The sequence below is a fragment of the Pelecanus crispus genome, chromosome 3, assembly GCF_030463565.1.
Source record: "Pelecanus crispus isolate bPelCri1 chromosome 3, bPelCri1.pri, whole genome shotgun sequence".
Taxonomy (NCBI): Eukaryota; Metazoa; Chordata; class Aves; order Pelecaniformes; family Pelecanidae; genus Pelecanus; species Pelecanus crispus.
The window spans coordinates 39,327,212-39,349,200 of record NC_134645.1 but is presented as its reverse complement, the minus strand read 5'-3'; the positions used below and the strand labels follow the sequence as shown (position 1 = coordinate 39,349,200).

At 37.4% G+C, this 21,989-nt stretch overlaps 1 protein-coding gene across 1 annotated transcript in view; it reads right to left on the bottom strand.

Annotated features, from left to right (window-relative positions):
• The window catches only part of MTA3 (metastasis associated 1 family member 3), a 147,860-nt gene that overhangs the window by 18,275 nt on the left and 107,596 nt on the right, over positions 1–21,989 (bottom strand). The window contains exons 16-18 of the mRNA XM_075707348.1: positions 18,557–18,703; positions 8,410–8,441; positions 960–1,114 (exon numbers count right to left, since the gene is read on the bottom strand). Coding sequence (XP_075563463.1) covers positions 960–1,114; positions 8,410–8,441; positions 18,557–18,703 — 334 coding nt within the window. The remainder of the gene's footprint in view (positions 1–959; positions 1,115–8,409; positions 8,442–18,556; positions 18,704–21,989) is intronic.

Below are 21,989 nucleotides of genomic sequence, written 5' to 3'. Positions count from 1 at the left end.
ACATCCCTCACACAAAAGAAAAATGAAGTGCCATATTTAATTGATCTTGAAATAACCACCAAATTGTCACGTACTAGTATTTTGACTTCCCTAGCTGAATCTGTCATAAACAGGACTGAATATGCACATTGTCCTTGGTTAGCTCTATATTTACATATGTTCGCTCTTTTCCCTCATTTTATTATTTACATTTTTGTTCAACTACCAGCTTTTCTAGGCTTGTGAAATAATCACAGAAGTGACGAGCAGTCTGATGTTACTTGCCGTAATAATCCCCTTGCTTAAGCAAGATTTTAAAGGTTTTTTAATAACAGGCCCAGCAACCACAGCTCACAAAAATAGACTGTAACTTCTTGTCTTAGTCTGAATTAAATCAGGGAATGTCCAGATCTTAACAGGGGAAGAAAAGAACAGAGAAGCCTCCAGAAAACTAGTGACTCTTCTGTGGTATCAAGCTCTACTGGGAAAAGCAAAAGCTAATTAAATTTTAGCAATTAATCTGTAAATGAAAGACTGAAAAAGACGATCATCTTAGCTGCTTTTAAAGGAAATCAATTTCTAGCCTGGAAAAGATGCTATCTGCTATATATTTCTGTATTGTGTGCTATATATTTTTCACGTTCTGAAAATTTTAGAGTATAACCTACACTGTGGATGCATTTACATTTTGCTGAATGATCAGAGGTGCCTTAAGCTTCATTGTATATGAACTACAATTAGTAACGATTAAAGAGTTCAAATCTTTGTCACAGAGAAGTAGCCCTGACTGAGTAAGTCTTATTAGTGAAATACTGATATTAGTATGCAAAAGATGCAAAGTTGGGTGTACATTTTGATGTAACATTCCTCTTCACTGTAACGCAACCTCAAATAATAATGACAAAAACTTATTCAAATAGTGGATCAATAACATGCATGCAGTGAAGCCTTGTTCCCTGCTTAGATTTCATTTCTCTTACCTGGTCTCTTCTGTAGCTATAAAGAAACCATCATCTGAAGCATCAAGCCAATTTTGCCTCTGTCTCTTGATCACTGGAATGGTGCTTGTCTTAACGGCACTTGCACTGGCTTGCAAGGCCTTACCATTAGTCATATGAACATGGGGAGCAGCATGCTGAAATCATAACAAAAAATGGGAAAGATATTTGCCTGAGAATAAGCATAATTCTGTTAACTAATCCTCCTGTAAAGGGCAGCCTACACACAGCATCCTTCTCAAAATCCAGCTAGTCGTCTTCAACAAGTATGTGGGGGGTCAGATAACACAGGTGTGCATTGACAGGTTTTCTACACAGCTCTGAAAGCTCTTTAAAAACTAAATGAACTGTCGCTAATGTCATTTTATACAAAGAGAAACTGAGGCATGAATCAATGCCATGAACTAAGCATTTCTGCAACAGAAACCTGTTGACTTTAAGAGAGAATTCACATTTTCTGAGCAAAACCCTAGTATCTCAACCAAGAGACTTGTTTTTTCATCCAAGTATGGCATTAATCTAACTTCAAAAAAATCTACACTTCTCACTTCATAGGTCCTTACTCTGTCTGTCTGTCTTTTTAAATAAACTTCACTGTATAAGACAAGTGCTGCTAACCTAAATCGAAGCAGGGTAACAAAGGTTCTTAGGTTCACGCACCAGTCATTATATGTTAGAGCTGACTGCAACATGTCTGCCTTCATTTTAATAGATAACATTAAAATGATGCATTCATTTTCCACTAAACCTTTACCTGGAATAACTGTGCAACAAGAGAGCAAGCACTCAGATCTAATGAGAGAAAGCTGTCATCTTATACATGAAAAGGAGAGAGTCAGAATAGTATTTTCTATATGGTCTATAGGCAACATTTTGGAAGACTATCCCATGACAAATATATTAATTTTGGAAATAACAGTCTTGTTTGCCACATGATTGATTATCAGCAGGACTAAATAATAGCACTATTTGATTCCGACAGACATGTTAGAAGACATTATACAAAGATGAAAGTTTTGCTTACTTTACTCTCATGGATTCAGCATCATGTTTTCATAGTAAAAGTACTATTTCTTGGTGAAATAATACAAGTATTCCTCATTACTGATAGCATTTTTGTATTCCTAAAATATGCACAAATCTACACATTCATGGGAGTAACCTCTAATCAGGCGACCAATTCCACAGACACTAAGGAAGGGGCTAGTAACATCCACAAAGACTAGCAGAACCGAACACAAAACTGATCTCTTAAATCATATCATAGAAATACAACAGCCAAAAATAATAAACAAGGGCCTCATTTCTTCTGCACAATTCTTACACTTGTATTCAATGTATTATATTCACATTATGCCACAACTTTTAACACACCCTGATCCATATACCATTTGCTCCTTCCAGTAGGACAAATTTTATACATTCGACAAAGAATTCCAGCATTTGTTATTTTAGTGCAAATAACTGAATAATCTCCTCTATGACTCCTTAGATCTAATAAAACCAAACAAGTACAAAAAGAGCAACAAGACATCAAATTTGAGTGAGTCACAGATACCCCTTTTCTTAGAGCTAAACTGTTTTCCTTTGTCTTAGAAAGAAATAAGGCTTATGGTGAGCTTAGTTGCTGTTGCAGTTAGGGCTGTAAGTCTATCTTTGTAGTCCCTCTAAATATTTATCTAAATGTTTCCAGTTTTTTTATTTGGTGTCTAGACTGCAGTTTGGTTTTCACATATTTTTTTCTGTTGGCCTTGGTGGGGAGGAAGAAGTAAAGAACATGCTACTAGAAGTAATTCAGCTGTTCTTTAGAATAAATTCAGGATAAAATACATAGTTTGGATGAAATTAGAAATTAATGAAAGTATTTAACTGATGATCTCTTAGTGGATAGTGCTCAAAAAGTGAGTAAGAATTCATGCCTGGAAAATGCTGCCATACATCAAATTTAACAGTACATTCAAACTAATTATTTTTGTCTGGCAATGGGCATTGCCATACATTACAGAGGACAATTCAAGGGCTCAAAGGGCAATTTTTTGCTGTGCTTCCCCAGTAAGAAATGGGTTTAGGTTATCCAATATAATGGTTTCTATCTTTTCACAGGCTTCTTTCTAATACACCGCTGAATGTTTCCTTTACTCAAAACAACACCCATAGGCAAAAAATGTTCAGGAAATGTACAAGGTACAAAAAGTGCATTTCCTATGGCATAAACTCTGAAGAACAGTTAAGCCTCATGGAAAAAGTATGTGTTTTTTCATAATACTTTTTACCCCGGCAGAGACAGATGTCATTAATATCTGAACTTCTGCTTTGTCTACTTTTATTAGACCCTAACACTTATTCCAGGCAAGATATAACATTACAGAAAATAGTGCAAGGGTTACAATATAATCTCATTTCTGTTGCATCATATTGGATAGAATTTTCTCTTTTATTTCGCTTCTCCCCCAGTCCTTTCAAGCTATTTGAAGAAATCAATTACATTTCACTTAAGGACAAGAGAAAGTAAGATCATTATTCTCCAGTCTGTGTGCTAGAGACCACATTATCTTTAATTTCTAGTTAATCAAAACAATTGAAGTTCTCAAACAATTTAGGAGTAGAAAATCAGTTTACTTCCTCTCAAATATATATATGTACCACTGTGTATAAAAATGAGCATTCAATGCCACTGTCATACTAATATCAACACCAAGAGCAAAATCAACTTTCATACAAAGTACTTGTTAAATGTTTTTTAATTTTTGTTTTTAATATTCCCCCTCTAGCACACAGTTACGCTAGGAAGGTTATGAAAGCCTCAGGAATACTACCTGTACTACCACAGAAGCACTACTCAATCAAAAAACCCCGCATGCAGAAAGCTCCAATAATTTCACCGTAACACTGCCATGTGCAATTAGCAGCTGGCATTTTGATTTTGACTGCGTACATCACTAATAAGCTGTGCTGTCATTTTGCAACAAAACCACTGGTATTAAGAGTCTGCATACCAGTGGCAGATCACAGAGCAGCACCTGAGCAGCAGGAGCTTTACCCAGAGTTTGCTAACTGCACGTTGGACAAATCCTCCTCCGTGCTGAGTGACTCCTTTCTCCCACGTTTTTCCTCATCTCAGTCTGGGTACGTTTGTTGAGATCTCTTGTACCTCTAGGACAAAACTGTTCCACACCCAAAAGGCATCATGAGGAAACCTATCCTGGAGTGCACTTGAAAGAAAAACCTTGCAAGGCTAAGGGAGCTGTGGTTCAGGCAATGTTACATCCAATAAAGAACACAAATATTTAAGTCAGCACAAAGTTATCTGGGAAGAGTTTCACCTGCTGAACAGGAGGTCTCCATGCTGCAGACTGAACACATCCTCAGAGACTTCCGAGACCAAAGGCAATCTTTTCAAGGTCTTCAACAAGGAGACGTTTATGGGAAGACCCCTTATAATGTCTTCACAGCTTCACCTGTCCTCTCCCAAAGCATTCCGCTGGGCACCATTCTTGGGTACTTCTCTCACAGGCTGGTGCACAGCTTGACTTTTGAGAGCTGCTTACAAGTGCTGCTAATCAAAACTCACCTGGCAGGGGCATGAATTTTCCATTTGCAAACACAAATGTTCATTTCCCAGTGAGCAAGTCAGAGACCTCCAATGGTCAATGAATGCAACAGTCCCTTTTGTGAAGAAGCTACATGTGAATGTGCTTCTCTGCTAATCTTCTGGAAGCAGCAGCACTCATTCAAGCAGTTACTAATTCAATTAGATGCTTAACTGTAAACCCAGGTCTTTCAATACAAGGTGCGCTAGGCATAAGGCTTTTCTATGTCTGAGAAACAGAGGAATTAGAGGTATAGCATCACTATATGCATGATATGTGCTGTAGGGGCAGCTACCAGTCCAGTGAAGTTTGGATTCAAAAAACACCTACAAAAATACTCCAAACACATCACATTAAAGTGGCAACTTAAGACAGCATCTCTATTATGGAGGGTAAATCTCCTGTTCTCACTGGCTCCCAGAGAAATTTCAAGCACAGGGATATTAAGATGCATGTTGAAAAGTCAAAGTGGAATCCTGTACAAATTCAGAAATGGGACTCAGATCCCAAATCACAGTCGAGGTTCCTGTCTATAAGTTTCTCAGCTTGTACTGGGATAGACATGGCTGAGCATTTATCCATTAAGAGCCACTGAAGATTCTGAAAAGGCATCCAGCTTTGACATAAAGCTAACACCAACAGGCATCGTAAGTGTAACAACTAACAGTGAATGTTTATGCTGTGACTGAAAGAATTGTTAACTGGATTATCATAAATTCCTAAGTGGACTTGAATTTATTATCTCTTACATTTTTCCACATCCTTTCAAAAAGGAAAAAAATTCCCATTGCCTTAAATGAGCATTTTTAAAATTCTTGTCACATCTTTAAACAAAAAAATCAAATCAAACAGAGCAAAAGAAGCTCACTACATGGAGAAAAAAAAATCACTAGAAGAAATCAGGCATGTTCAGATGATTGGTAATAATCTATATTGATTGGTTCAATATATTTGACCTAATTATACAGGACATAGTATAAAACAAGTATAGAATTACATTGTTTAAATCAGGTATTGATTCTGTTTTGCCACACCTGAAGTGTTCTTATTTGCACAGGCATTAGCATTATACCCCTAATAAGCATCAAGGATTGGGGCTGGTTTAGTTTACTTATTCATGGAGATTTGAGATGAATGTAAAAATTACAAAACACAGTCTCCGCACAGCATGGAATCACAAACATTGATACTAGCGTGCAGGCACACATTCATTTTGGGTATAGAATTTCATTTAAGAAAGACGAAGGCTATTAAAAAAAAAGATTTTCAAACAACAAATCATATACAAGAAATTAACAAGATAGTCAGCACAAGTATTACTTTTGAACCTACAGATTTGCTATCAAAGCTTTCATAAAACACCTAGAATAGATACAACCCTGAAAATCCAAGTCAAGGACTTTTCGGGGGGGGGGCGGGGGGGAAGGAGGGCAGCAGGGAGACAACAGTTGACTTTCCAAAGCATCTGGGGTAAAATACTACAATGTTTATAGCTTCTGTATTTCATGACAGTTACACAACAGCTGAATAAACCATGTCTTTAAAAGCAGTAATTTAAGTAAATATTTATTTATAGAAATCAGTAAATCAGTAATGAAAGACTAACCTAGGTGTCTATCCACAGAATAAGAAGTAATTTGTTTTATAGTGAAAACATAGAAGATCCCCTCCCCCTCGACCCTTAAAAAATTTTCTAATTTTTTATTTTTACGAACAAGAATCTGAAACAAAATATAGGGAGACGTCATTGTATTTAGATACAGAATAAGAATTCTTGTAACGTTCTCAGAAAAACTGCACTTCTTTTTCCTTAGCAAACTACACTCTGTTCCTCATTGGCTTTGATTTTAACATAAATCTGAATCTTCACAGACAAGATCAGATTTAATGCCTTACTTACGTTATACCACCACCTATAAATGCAACTTAAAAGGAGTGCAAATACCTTGCCTTGGTAAGACAAAAGCTTTTTTACATCAAAGCATCTGAGGCAGTATACAGATTTGCCGCTATACCTTCTCACATTCTGACTGACTGAAGATCATGCTTTAACTTTTTATCTGTTACAGTATTAACCATAATCAGTCAGAAAAAGGGGACTTTATTTCCAAGTGATTATTTATTGCAGTAGTCATTCCAAAATGGATCTCAGCAGTATCGCTTTACTGTGTCTGTATTGAACAGATAACCTCACACTGTTTCTAATGCAAGAAATAGTGTATTTTCTGGCTTTACTGACATATTCTACCTACTCATTGGAGAGTAAGAAATTTTCCATTACACATTCAGTTATGCTTTAATTGCAGAGAAGAGTGGACATATTGCTATAAACTTTTCACACTAAACACAACACTTATTTTTAATTGTACTTTTATTTATTTAAGTGCAATGGACAATTACTGCACGCTGACTGGTCTGAGTTGTCAGCAGAGAGGTCTGGAGAGGTTCACAACACAGGAACCTCAATAACTCAAGTTATTTAAAAACCTTTCTCTTATCTCTGAAGTTTGACGATGTTTTGGTGTAAGGACACATTTATACAGGCAAAAGTACCATTTCTTTGGGTCAGTTTTTAGAGCTGTTTTGGTACATTAATGGAAAAGAGAGACTGGCAAAATATGTTATCTTCAGAGTAAAATTAATGGGGGGGAGTTGGGGAAGGGAAATGAAGAGTGAATTATTTTACCAGCTTCATTATAGCTCTTTTCCCAACACCAATGCAGAGTTTCAAAAATATTTAAAAATTTTTCACCTTCCAAAATTTTATAGCAGAGGAATACACTTGAATAACTAAGCATCTCATTTTGAAATGGGTCTGTCTTAAAAAAGTTCATGACAAACAAGGATTACATCACATTCAGCAGAGAACAGAAACATCACTTTTTCCAGACACATCTCTACTATTTTGAAATGTTGTGATCTGTAGTCCTTACCTATTTAATATCCATTTGCACTGGATTATTAATGATTATTGATGATAAAGGCAATGAACTATAGTTACCCTTTCTCCCCTATTGAATCAAGTATCTGTGTGGGAATTTACATGTCCCCCAAATGTTGTACCTTCAGAAGAGGTAATAAACTTGAAGGGACACCCTGAAAACTGCAGGAATGAAAACAAACATCATGTTTTGTTGGGTTTTATTCTAGAATTTCAAAACTGGCCTCAAAAATTGGTCTTTTTCCAAAAGATGATAGCCCTCCCCCAAACTATCTACAGGATAGGCATGAATCATTCCCAGAGAAAGGTTTTCTTTATGTGAATTTTTGTTCAGTCCTTATCTAACTTTTAGTAGGAGTTTGAAACTGAAGAAGACTGATAAAATTTCTCACTCTATAAAAACCCAAGATAGACACTAAATCCATGACATTTTTATGCATAAAACTTTTAAATCTCATTTTTGAAGATGTATCTGTCCACTTAAACATCTCTCTGCTTCTGGAACCCAAACTATCAAATTCAAGGTAAAGTCAGAAACTGGCCTCACAGGAAAGTGATGCAAGAAATCACTCACCATATGTTCTGAACTTTAAATGTGCTCTGACACATGTGATACACATAGAATGCAAGAGATTTTATCAACATTAATTTGACAATCAAAAATCACTTAAACACATAACACACAGAATTGTAACTGGATTTTTCACCTGTTCAACCTCACATTTTTTCCAAGATTTCCCATGAAATGCGGTGGCAGACAGACTCATTTTATCTCTACAGTGATACTGGACTTCATAAAGAAACATGCCAATGGCTTAGGATACTACTGTATCCACTTTGTTTTCAAAGGAAAAATCATATCTATAGATAGATCGATACCTATATTCTCCTCTATACTTACCATTATTGTTCTTGTTGTATGGCTGGACGATTCTGGAAAACAAAAGAACCACAGCGTATTAGAGCATTGTCTTTATCCATAAAAGCCCTATTTTCTGATGCTCACTGCTAAGATGCTACTGTTCAGCTACAACAATGAACACAGCAGAAATGCAGAGATTGGAAAGATTTCTCATGAAATGAGCATGAGAATCATCGCTGGTCCTGAAAATATACGGCACACTACAGTGTGCTGTTAACTGCACTCATTCTCTTTGCTTAATTATCCTCTTCTGCAAGAAAATATAAAAATGGAACTAATTCATAATTCATGTTTTAAGAAGTGGGTTTTTCATTTTGCTTTTAACATATGGCATCATTTAACATGAAGGATTAGCTCTGCAGAAAAAAATACAAATAGTATCAGCATAATTCCATTACTATTCCCATTTGAAAAAGCTTTATAAAACTAGACAATCCTTTTTCTGAGAATTTTGAGATGGATTCTCAGTTTGAAAATGACAAAGTATATTGAGAAGTGTAATATTCAGAAATCTTAATTAGTCTTTCCTATATATGATAAATCAGGAGTCAGTCAACTGAATGCATGGTTATATTTATATAAAATTGCTGAGGAATCATGACTAGGTCAATAGCTAACATAGATTTCACCCCACTGTTTAAATTAAATTACGTTTCGTTTTTTTCCCCCCAAGGACAGAAATCTCACCCTCTTTGGCTTTAAAATGCTACAGTTGTCATATTACAGCCATGTTCTTTTCAAAGCAGTATAACTTCCGTAACTAGACATCCTCCTAACCAGTTAAAAAAACTGCAAGAAAATTTGCTGCTGAGCTATAAGATGCAAGATGATGCTACTAGCAATCTCATAGACTTGCTCAAAAATTTGGGTAAAACATCATATCAGCTATAGTACACACAGTTCTTAAGGAAGAGACATTTAGCAATACTACATGCAGTTCTGGGTAAAATGTACACAATTCTGCATGAATTGAATCAGCAGACTCTCAATTCTGCAAGTGAGATAGAAGTACGATAATTACAATGGGTTAGTTATTCTTGCCCTGGTTCCAAATTGTGATTCTTATGGGGGTCCCAACTGGCATCGCTTACACAAAGAATTCTCCAGGGGGTTTGTTACTGTTAAAAATAGTACTAAAGAGATTAAAAGGACATGAGAAAGAACAGCTGCACATCTCTTTCTGAAAAAATGGTAATTACACACTCAAACTGGTGTTTCTCTTCCATTTTGAGGAGTCATCTTAACCAGTCTGAAGGTATAGTTCAATCGCTGACAGAAACAAAGACAAGACATTTTAAACATCTCAAACTATTTAGAAATGTCAATCCAATATTCAGCAGTAATTCCTGTATCTAGTTTACATTTACTTTTGTACAAGTCCTCATCCTTAATCAAATCTAATTTAAAAAAATAAATACAGGTATCAATAACTTCCCATTGCTAAAGGTTCTGTAATGTGAAAACCCACCTAAAGCCGTCGATATTTTAGTTGTGAGCTCCTCCCCCAGTCCCCTTTTCCTCTCTTTTTTTGCACAAAAATTATCATGTATAGAAATACTTTTAGATCACCAGTCCTCCAGGCAAGTTTTAAATGGGTAGTATAAAAATTAAATACTGTGACAGTCTACTGTTTCCTGATAACTGAATATATTGGGCGCTGTTATAAAGTAAGAGAAGATCACAGTAGAGTGAGGAACTCTATAATCTGTTCAATTTTTATCTTCACAGTAAAGTTATTTTTGTTATTACAGGTTTATTTATCTTTTTGACATCCCATTGAAATAACATTTCAGGACCTGAACGTTCCTGAGAAAACCCAGAGATTGCATTCATGGAGGTATAACCACCTGAATAACTCTTGAGACAAGGACCCATTCCATTGAAAAGCCCAACTACACAGAAAAAACCCCAAGCAACCTGTCTCCAAGAGCAGAACTGCATTTCCTGAGGAATCCTCAACTTAAGCAGAATTATCAGGTCAAACAAAAGGATGGGGCTTCCTCTCTCTTCAAATATAGAGAGGATACATTACACAGCACTTCCAGTCACCCCCCCAAAAATCAAAGCGAACAAACAAAAAGGCATACTTTTTATACTCAGATACTACAGCAATAAAATTTTCACTCTTACTCAGAGGTGTTATGCTTTTGGCATAGCTTGATATGCCAGATCTGTAAACACTATGCTTAGCCGTGATTGTCCCAAAATACTCAGTCACCCTCTCAGTTCCACAGACAACTGAGTGAAAGAGAGAGTATCTCCCTAAAGGGAACTGAAGATCAGACGAATGTACCTGGAGGCTGTTAAACAGCGTATTTTTGAAGAATACTTCACAGACACTCTTAATGCAATGCCAACAGCTGTTAACTCCAGGATATTACCATTGATAACCTATTAATAAAACCAAGCAAAGAAGTGAAGAAAGATCTGTTATATTTGTAGAGTAATATCCCTGTGTTATTTAATAAAAACATTCTGGTTTTTACATAGCTTTTTCTTAGCTTTTATTGCTGTATATACTGAAATATAATCTAAGTTGCCAAACACCTTTTAGAATAAGACCTAAGTATATCCATACATAGCTAGGGAAAGAACTGTTTAATAAGTAGACATAGTCAAAAGATTCTAGGATATAGCAGAGACTTCTAATTAAGGTGCCGTTGTTACACAATTTAATCTCTTGCATACTCTGATACCCAAATATTCAGATTTTAGAACTGAGGAGACACTGATTTCTTCCAGAAAATAATTACACCCTGATTTGGCAGGATTCTCACCAACAATGATGCATGAACACACAACAGCCAATTCTGTGGAAAAATTTGCTTTTAATTAAGGCAACTAAGGAAGAAAGCCCTTGTTTCCAATTAAAAAGGCAGTCACACAGCATTCAAAAAGGTGCGTTTTACAGAAGGTCTGCACACCCATGCAACCTCCAATGCAGCCTGAGGGCAACAGAACTTATTTAGAAACCAGAAATGTCTTGGTGTTCAACAGAATAGAAACCAAAACTTTGGATTTTCAGTTTTATCTGCCACGTTTTAGAATGCCTTCGGGAATTTAAATAATCAAGCTTGAATTTCAGTGAAAGTGGCACCAGTGGACGCTTGGTTTATAAATGAGTTCTAATAGCAAATGATTTTGTGCAAGGCAATAATCTGTACTTGCACTTCTTCAGTAGAAAGGGAACGCCAGGATACAGAATGAGTCTCCCCTCATGGCCACTGAAGTGCTAGTGAAGTGCATTACTCCATTTTAAACAGACATGGTGAGACAACATACCTAACAAGGGGGTTTGGTGATCTGATGCGAGTAAATTACAGTAAATGCAACTTCAGTACTGACAAGATGTTTAGAAGTTTATTATTGTGGAGAAATTGATGCACCAACAGCAGAAACTGCCCAAGATGCTTGTATGCTCTTTCTACAACATATTTATTTGAACTCAAACAGAAACGAGTAAGTTGTAAAAAGAAACTTCCTCACATTAAAAGTTGCTTTACCAACCACACTGACCAATCAAGTGTTTCTCCCTGTTTACGGGTACTAGGAGACTATAAAGTTTCCCACTGTAAAACGGTTTAAGGCTAAATCAGTAAAAGTCCACTGCCAGCTACACAACCATTTCAAGTTTATATATTATTCCCCAGCAACAATTTTTTTTTTTCCCCTTATGGGTTCTTCAAGCCAGGACAGAAACCACATCCTTAATAACACTCCAATCCTTTTCCAGCTGTTTATGTGTTATGTTTATATGTGCTATTCTTTAGTTCTGCTGATAGGAAACTTAGTTATCTGATATTCATCTCTCTCTTTTATATTAACAGGGTCATCAGCAATACTAGTGGGTGAAAGGTGCCCTTTTCTAAACCTGCTAGAATAAATATGCTTCAAGATAATGTCATTCAGACATGTGGAAAATAAAGCCAGACATGCAATAGCAGAGGTGTTTAATCCTAGAAACACTCACAGCTTATCATGGTGCATGAGACTATAAAGAATCTTTTCACCCAGGATGGACCACTTTATGAAATAAACTGAGAAAGGAAGACTGTTTCATTATTTCTTCTCCACTCAGGTTATGAATATTTTAAGTAACCAAAATAATTTGTTTTATTCCTACCAGTTTGTGGCAGTGGAACAAGTGACATTAAGTGTTACTTCAAAAGTATTATTAGAAAAATATACCTTGTAACCGTACTAAGAATGAGTTTGACTTCATTTGAGGAAGACCCTTAGTCTCCCAAGGTTGAAATTTGAAACACTAGAGAAACAATATACAGACAACAAAAGCAAAAAAGCACAAAAATGTACAAAACGATCACAAAGCATTTTCCCCTGACACGGGAGCTTTCCAGTTACACTGCCCAAGCACTTTCTGAAAGTGCCTTCCATATTGCATTATGTAATAAAATTGTGAAGAACTATTGCTCTGTAATCACAGTTTACAAAAAATAATCAAGCTACTTGACAGTAATCATACACAGAAGCACTTTAAGCATGAACTCCAGATCTTGAATCCAGAACACGTAATTCACAAGGTAGTATGCTGCTAATCCTGTTATCCAACAGACAGGATTCTCTTTCTGCAACTTTAATTCTTTAAAATAATACTAGGGGAAAGTAATGATTCCAGGAATTGGGTTCTGGTTATCTGCATTGTGTTTTGAATGCTAACTTGATTATAGTGTTGTTCTTATTGTTTACTGTTTTAAGAGCTGATTCATTCTGCCAATTAGAAAAGCCAGTGTTACTGCAATTTCATGCCTACGCATTACCTGTATATTAAAAAACCCATTGATTCAGCAGCAAAAATGGGGCAGTTCACCATGAAGTGCCCTTTCCTCCATCTGCGATTCCACATTGCTTGCTCTTTCTAAACCCTGCTGTTACTAGAGTTATCAGAAGCACGTGTTACACTGCTGAATAGAGAGATACAATGCTATTATCTTTTCCTAAGCATTCATTTCCTTAGTACAACACAATGTAAGTGATGTCTGGCACACTCAACGTGGTGCATCAAAGCATGAATGCGATTCTAGTTTTGTCCATTTTGTGAATAAAATGTAGGCAAAGAAGCTTTACAAATCCAAAGATACATTTTTGAAAGATAGGAAATAAAACCAAAAAAACATAATCGGCTATTCAATTTCTAGTGTACTTCCACCCTTGGAAATAACTCACATTTCACAAGATATAGTAAGCCTGAGAACTATAGTTGAATGGAAATTGTATTTTGACTTTGGCAAAACAAACACAATTGCTGTCTGTATTTAAAAAATCCACAACGCAGTGCTACGCTACGCTAATGCTTAGGAACAGTTCTTTCTCAGAGGAAATTCAAGGAAACATGGGTTTGCAGAAACAGTTTTGCTCCTCCCAAGTCCTCCTTTGATGAAATTCATCATAGAGAAGTCACACTGCTTACCTTTACCCACTGAAAAAAACTCTGCAGTTTGAGCAGTCTTTGGATACAGAATGGAAGACGGTTATTTTATGTGTAATCAAAGAACCTCGAATACTTGGGAGATAAGTGTAATGTGTAGGCAAATGACGACTGAACATTTATCTTTGCAAGACAATAAATTGCTTTCTCAACGTTAAGAAATTCTGGGGGGAAAAAAAAGGATACTTCTGTTTTTCAGACAAAAATATTTTCCTCCTAGTTGATTATTTTTTGTGCTAAGTCACAATGCCATCTGCATCACTGGGGTTGGAGGAATGAAGACCAAAGTGGGAAGGGGGAATCATCAACTCCTTGTAAATGAACTGAAGGAAAATGTTGTTTTATAATACAAAAATTTAAATAGAAAAAAAAATGGCTTGAGATGTGCAAACATGAGGTGTAGTAGCTTAGTTCTAAAAATGATTGACAATGTCAGCAGTAACACTATGGGGTAATTAAGGACTGCATCATTTTCCAGGTACATAATTTGGGCTCTGGAGGTTGCCACTAGTTGATCATCTCAGTATCATCATTTGTACCTCTGCAAAAACAAGTGAATATACTGACCACAGAAATGCAAGCTTTAGAGCATTTTAGTTTTCTACTAAATATTTAAAATGATTGCTTCCAATTGGAGAATGAAAATAGACCAAAATTGGCTGCTCTTGTGTAAGTTGCAAAAATCAAAGGTAAAAAGGTTGTTAGGTTAATCTTTTGAGGGTCAGAGAAGGCTTTAATGACTTTGTATAGAATTATGCATGGCAAGGCTCTTACCTCAAAGCATTTCATATCATGACATAAATAAATGCTCTGAGTAATATATGTTGGGAAATAACCAAGAGTCATAAACACTCTTCTCATAGTCCTCTGCTCCTCCAGTAAATGACAGTAACACAACATCAATTTTTCCAGAGATCTACTTTCCATGCTCACATTTCCATCAATATCAGTGCACACATTTCAGTAAGAGATCTGTAGCCAAGTATTTCAAAATATTTGCTAGCTATTGCAAGGACCAAAGCTAGAATGCACATGGCCAAAGCAAATTTCAGAGGAAAAACTGGCCGTGGAACAATATATAACTTCTGCTTCTCACTTTTGGGAAAAGTGGGTAAACACAATTTAACATTAATCCCACTTTGTGTTTCAGCATGGAAGAAAGTGGATTCACACAGTAGCTTGTTTATCACATCGCATTTCTTCTCTTTCAGTTGGAAGTCACTGGTATGTAAAATGAGGTTTATAACAATTTAGGTAGGTTTATAGTTTATTAATATGTAAGAGAAAATGTAAGGTTTTATTTTTTAAAGTAAGGATCACCAGATATTTTTTGGTATGCATTCCATGCTGCTAGTCTGCCACCACAGCAGAACATCTCCATCTCTACCGAAAAATAGTATAACAATGATCAGACACTTTTGAGAAAAAACAACTCCCTCTGCTGAGAAATTCCATCCTACAGTGAAAACTCCTTCCTTCTAATATACTTCACATAGGGTTATGTGAAGTTAATTATGAGGAAGCACATATTAGAATTGTTTTCTCTGTTTCAAGAAAATTTTGGGCAGGAAAGGCTCCAGTTTCCCTGCTTGTCAGTTAGGCTGCTTATATTTTCACGTCTTTGTCAAAGGAGAGTCTCAAAATCCCCACGGAAAAACAGTACTGAAATATAAGCCTTTCTTCCTTGCTTATCTCCTCAATAGTCAATACTACTAGTCCTAAGCAGAGAGAGGATTGACCAAAATAGCATCTAAGAGAGAAGGTACATTTTTGCGGGGTCTTTCTCCCTTTGCCGATTGCTCATGTCACTTTCTCATCTTCCTGTGCCAGAGGTGTGTGGGTTCCTAGGAAAACGGACCCCAAAATTGCTGTCTCATCCTTAGATACAGCTGCATACTTCAGTATATTCAGGAACAGAAATTTGACTGTTGAAAGAATCCTCTTGAAGGCATCAGGACATCTCAGCCTGAAATGCAGCATTAAAGGTCTGGGAAGGGGAAGAGAGAAAGAGGATTGGGGCTGTTGATTAAAGTATCTTCAGCTATGAACAACCGGTTCTCTTATTTCTGCCCACAAGTCATGAAAACGGTATCAACAAGCACAGACCAATTTCTGTACCTCGTTAGTGGTGTTAGTACCTTGGGCATCCTGTGGATATTTTGGTTCTGATGCATGTAAAAGTAAGGACACGCCTGCCAGTTGACAGAGATTATACTTACGTAAAATACCTTTACCTGATCTTTCCAAATATTATATGGAAAATTCTCATTACTCACCCTGCCAAAAGAATAGCCTGACGTGAAACTTGACTACTTGGATGTACTGTTGCTCACAGTTAAGCAGCTTGTGGGTGAAAGTAATTGCTCAGAATAATTTCAGACACTGTAATTTAAAGATCAGATTCAAAATATCTACAAAGCACTTTACAGTCACACCTAAATCTTCCCATCGTCAACTCCAGTCATAAAACTGGATACACGTAACATTCTGCAACGTCGTGATTTTCTGAAGACAGAGTTTTCCCATTTGAAAGAGACTGTCTTCACTGCTGAGAACCATTTAAATATCTTGTGTTAACTTTCTTTTCAGCAGCAATGGAAATTCTGCTTCTCAGAACAGTTAAAAGCACCAGCATGCATATTACATGAAAACTCCCCAAAGTACTGTGATTTTTGTTGAGAATGGAAAAAAGCCTTCTGGCATTTTTCATTCCATCCTACAGAATGCAAGATTTGCTGTTGTTTGAAAATAAAAGGAAGAATGCTTTTCTAAAACCATCCAGAAAAAGTCTTTCTCCTACAAGAAAGGACACAAAAAACTACAAGATCTTCTCTCTATCTAGTTACAATATACAATGCTTAAGCAGTGCAATTTTATTTGGTTCTATGCCTTACACATGGGTTCATGCATACAACTACACCTCTCAGCCACCAGTGACTGACACTCAGATCACTAAATAGCAAGATATCAGGGCACAAACCCCACCATTTATCAAGAGAGAAGTGTGCTCCCTCATCATTCTCAATAAAGGCCAAGCAACAGTAGTCAGAAATTACAGACTCCCTCATCCCTGTCAGTTGCACCAGACTCTTGCTGGAGACGCATCTGTGGAAAAATGAAAGGGAAACTTCTGCTGCATTGTCCAAAATCAAGACTCAAGCCAACTTAAGACTTCCCTAAGAAATGCTAATCCTGTGCTTACTTATTACTCTTAAAAGCATTAAACCAAATACTAATGATGTTTCTCATCATCTCTCCCAGCTCCCCCATACAGGCATAAAGAAGTGCTATTTTCATATTACCTTATTTTATTTCTGAGTCAATAATTATTATCTTGTTAATAACAAATTCTGTCAAAATATGGCACTCAACTCACCTAGGCAGTAAGACTGACTTTAAATATGCCAATCTAAATATATATTTACACAAGCGTAAGTGACATTTACTTTAATGCTGTAAATTATTATATATCTTAAGTAAACATATTTATATGCCTTCTTTACAACAAATTTCTAATCCTGTTGAAAAAAAGCAAACCTGAATGTGGAGACATTTCTATGTCAATAACATTAAGATTATGAAAATAGCAAGAGATAAGACTTAATGTGAGCCCACTGTGCTCATTTTTGTTTGCTCATTTCATCAAAGCATGCACTGAAAGACAGAATATATCATCATCTCCATAGCTGCCTTTCTGGATACTGTTAATTGACACAATGCAATAAACCCAGCAACAATCAATAGTATTTTGAAACCAAAAAAAGCTTTTTAGTATATTTACAGTAACACAAAAAGATTATTTGAGAAAAGTTAGCCTTACCCACAAATTTCCATCATTTTTTTGCACAGCCTCCTATCTGATCACCATTTGCACCATACTGTAATGAAGTAGCTGGATACACCAGGCTTAAAGATTACCGCTGGCACTGCAGAGCATACAGGAAAAGCCTCTCCTGTACCTCTGTGACACTCCTTTTCCTTCTTCCTCTGTAAGTGGTATAAATGTAGGGACAGTCTCTTTCTAAGGAGCTCCATCAGTCCTTATTGCCAACACTACTTCATTCTTATTTTAACTGACTCTGTAACACAGCCTTGGGACGCAACGCGCCAAAAGCTGTCTGCTCCCTATTACCAATCCCAGTGCTGAGAATCCAGATTAAGCTGTGTTTAGAATTCACATACTACTAGCAAAGAGACTGACTGTAAACTAGCAGGTCCAGTATGTAACAATTTAGCTATATATCAAGTAATTTAGTGCAGAGTAATTCAAAAGTTCTTGCATATCTCTGCAAAATATTTCTCCAAATAAAAATGCAATGCAATAAACCAAAATAAAGCATTAGTTGCATCTCTCCCTTCATCAAATTTGTTTTATTTTTTTCTTGTCCTTTTATATAGAGATGAAGGATCAGTAAGAAAAATGGTAAAAATAATTTGTTTAAAAGATGGCATTAATATACCTGCAATAAATAAGCACCACTGTTCATTGCATTAAGAATCAATGCTACAAATATGCTATTCATACCTTACATTTCTGTTGGTCTGCACCCCCTTGTTTAATGTCATTACTTACAACTGTATTCTTTACAGAAAGGTCACGAAACTTTGTTCTTTCAGGTCCACAGAAAGTTTTGCAATTCAGAGACTTAAAGAATATTTTTTTTATATTCCTTCACATACCATCAAGACCATTATGATGGCTGTAGTTTCTTTTTCCCAAAATACTTAGTGAAGAGTGATTGGAGGGTGCAAGGAGTCGTTTCGCACTTGGACTTTGAAGGCTTGGTGTTGACCTGATTACATTGGGTTTCACTGTAGGATGAATCTCTGTTTGAGACAAAAGAGAGAGAGATCTTACATACTTAATTTAAAAATAAATAGTCTATTCAACATTAAATTTACATTTCTAGTGAAAGAGAAGAACATTTCTTCAGCATGAGCGTGTTTACAGGACCTTGAATAACAACTCAAACACACGTCTTCATACCCACAGTCCTTCCAAATAAGAAAAATCTACTTCACTTTAGCTTGCCTGAGTTTAATACTATGGTGTAGACATGTAAGGATTTCAGAGACTGAAGAGATAATACAAATCAATCTGAAACAGGTCTGTATTTACATTTTCCTACCATTTTGAGGTTTGTATTGGAGCTACACACCTACAGCTTTTTAAGCAAGCAAATAAAAGCATTTTAGTATAGTGAAATCACCTCAGTACCTCAAGCTATTCAGTATTTTCTGTCACAATAACAAGTTTCAAGGGATCTTCCCAAACACAAGTCACCAGGTGCAAGAAGTCAGGGAGCCAGCCTCAGCAGGGCTCTGAAGCTAAAACCACCCCAAAACTGCAGCAGGAACACAAAAATTGTTAAGGCTGCACAGGGTTCCCCAGGTACTGCTGGACTCCCATACAGAGTCATTACTGGGGAGCTTCAAACCTCATGGGGTATCTAATACGGTTCATGGAGTAGGATTATTTTGGAAAAGGAGGAAGAAAGGTAAGAGGCAGTGAAACGCATCTGGCCTGCACACTGCAGGGTGGCACCTGCTGTGTTTGCCAAAAGCTGATACCATTGTGTGGAAATTTCTCAGTTATCTGCCAGATGAAAGCGGCAAAAGGAAGCCTCAGTAGAGTCTGCTTGTTCTTCACCAGGAGTTTGCTGAAGCAATTAACTTATTCCCATCACACATTTGGGTTCAAAAAGCCACCACTGCGTACGTCCTCGGACAGACCCAAATTTGCGAGGGAAGGCAGATGGCCCGAGGGCAGGTCCCCATCCCTCTGACACAGCCACAGGGCACCCACGGCTGGCACCGCGCAGTTTGCGAGGCGCTCGCAGCCCGATTACGGCCGCCCACCCGATTGCCCCACGGAGCAGAAGAGACCTCTGGGCTGAGAACATGAAGGCAGAGGGGCTGGGAGATGGATCAGGACAGTCAACTGTCCGAGGGGAGTAAGAAAAGATGGAAAAAAAAATTCATTTTGCACCCCCTGAAGTGAAAGCGCTCCCTTCTGCTTTTTTTTGTGAAATAAAGCGTAGAAGCTGGGAATATGCAAAATCTAAAGTGAGGCCGTGCATCCAAGGAGGAGGCCCCGCAGCCTCTGCTATTCGCAGCTATCATGCAGGAGAAACCGAAACCACTGCACAAAGCCTAAGTCCACTGCGACAGCAGATTTTTCCTCTTTCACAAACGTCAAGGAAATCTGATATCCAAGCGCTCGCCTGTCCACCGGTTTGGTCTGAGCTTGCAACCATACTCTTCAAGCATGAACGCCCTCATCCAAGATGCTTCAGGAGGGTCAGATTCGAAAGAGTAGAGTAGGGCAATGCACCAGGCAGGCGTTAGAATAGCACAGAGCTAGGGTCATTGCTTCAGGGCAGTCCTGAAGATCTGGGGGGGGGGAAGTGGGGGGGTGAGGGGTGCGTGAAGGCCAGTTTGATGCCACCGATCTCACACTTACTTAGATGAGAGCTTTTTACTGCCATTCACTGCAGTACTCATCTGCTTTTCATATAAAAGAGTTTAGGAACGCCAAGCTCCCAGCAGATTTCATGGCACGGCCCAATTTTCATGCTGTAGAGAACAAGCGTCTATTTTGCATTTTTACTAAAATGGGAACAGAAGTGTGCTTAAAGTTATGAACACCACTGATTGCTAAAGCAGAACTTCCAACTGAAATAGAAAGGTTTGCACTCTTTGCTGAAGATGATTGGGATTTGGATTTTAAAATGCTCATTTAGCAATCTTTTCCAATTTTCTGAAGGAAATGATTAATTTTCAGGGCTAACATCACTAAAATATTATCTTATTTGCCAAAGAGCTCCAGCAGCATCCACAATAATCCCAGCAGCTGGATCAACATACGAGAACTTGTAAACTGCTTCTGTCTACAGTGTATAGGAGATATAATTTTATATTTTCAGCGAACAGTTGAAGAAGGAAGCATTTCCTTCCTTCGACTTTTCTTCAGTCTGGAGGTCACTAATCCTCCATTAGTTTACTGCAAAGGCTGTCCTTTCTCTTTCTGCAGTAGAGGAAGGTAGCAAGATGAAGCTGCTCTTTTATGTTCTGGAAAGGAACTTAATTAAACAGCCACGACCACTTCCCAATGGATTGAGTCCTTTCTGTGGGATCTTTACACTGTGCGCTCACTCATCCTCTACATACAGACTTGCTTCAAGTATTTGCATGCTTTAGATCAGCACTTTCTAACTAGCTGCTTCATCACCCCTGAGAGAGGTAATGAGGCATTTCAGGGGTTTTGTCTGAATTATATTATACCATCATATTATTGTATTACGGAATAATAGTAATCGGGAATCTTTTAATTCCTGCTGCTATTATCCTTGTTCTATTGCCTAGTACTTCACTGAAAATCTCCTGGCCACCTGCACCTTCTGCTAACTCAGAGAACTAACTATAACATCCAAATAATCCAAATTCTCCCTTTAGCCACACAACAAATAACCAGTTGGCCGGATTCAGATTACAAGATCATTTCTGAAATAAAAATACAACAGGAATAAGAATCAATACTTGAACAACCTATTAGGAACCTTTATTATAAGACCAGGTTGCAGCCTCAAGCAAGTAATTCACAATAAGAACTCTAAAAACTTCTATTTCCACTAATGTCACTAGGGTTTTAAAAAAAAAAAAAAAATTCAAGGCAAAGAAAGAAAAGTCAAAGTCTCCTACTGAGTCACTTAAATAAGCATCCGGGATTCCAGAGGTGCTTAAGCAGCTGCACCTCTCTCTCATCTCATCTCCTCAACATGCATCCCAGCTGGAAATGTTAGCCTGGTTTCCTCATAACTAGAAGGTAATATAGGACATTCAATTAGCCAGGGGTTCCCCTTAGGGGGTTAGTTCAGTAAGCACAGTGGTGGCTGAAGAGATTACAGGGGATTAGCCCCAGCTCTCTAGAAGACAGGGCCTACTTTTAGTGCTTAACCTACCTCACCTGAGGAACTGGCAGCCAAGAAGCAGAACAGGGATAAAGGGAAGCAAGGACCCAGGATGTGCAGGGCACTGCAATCCTCTCTGCCTTACCAGGAGGGCTGAAAACAGTAGTGTCCTGAGAGACACAGTTAACTGTATTCCAATAAAT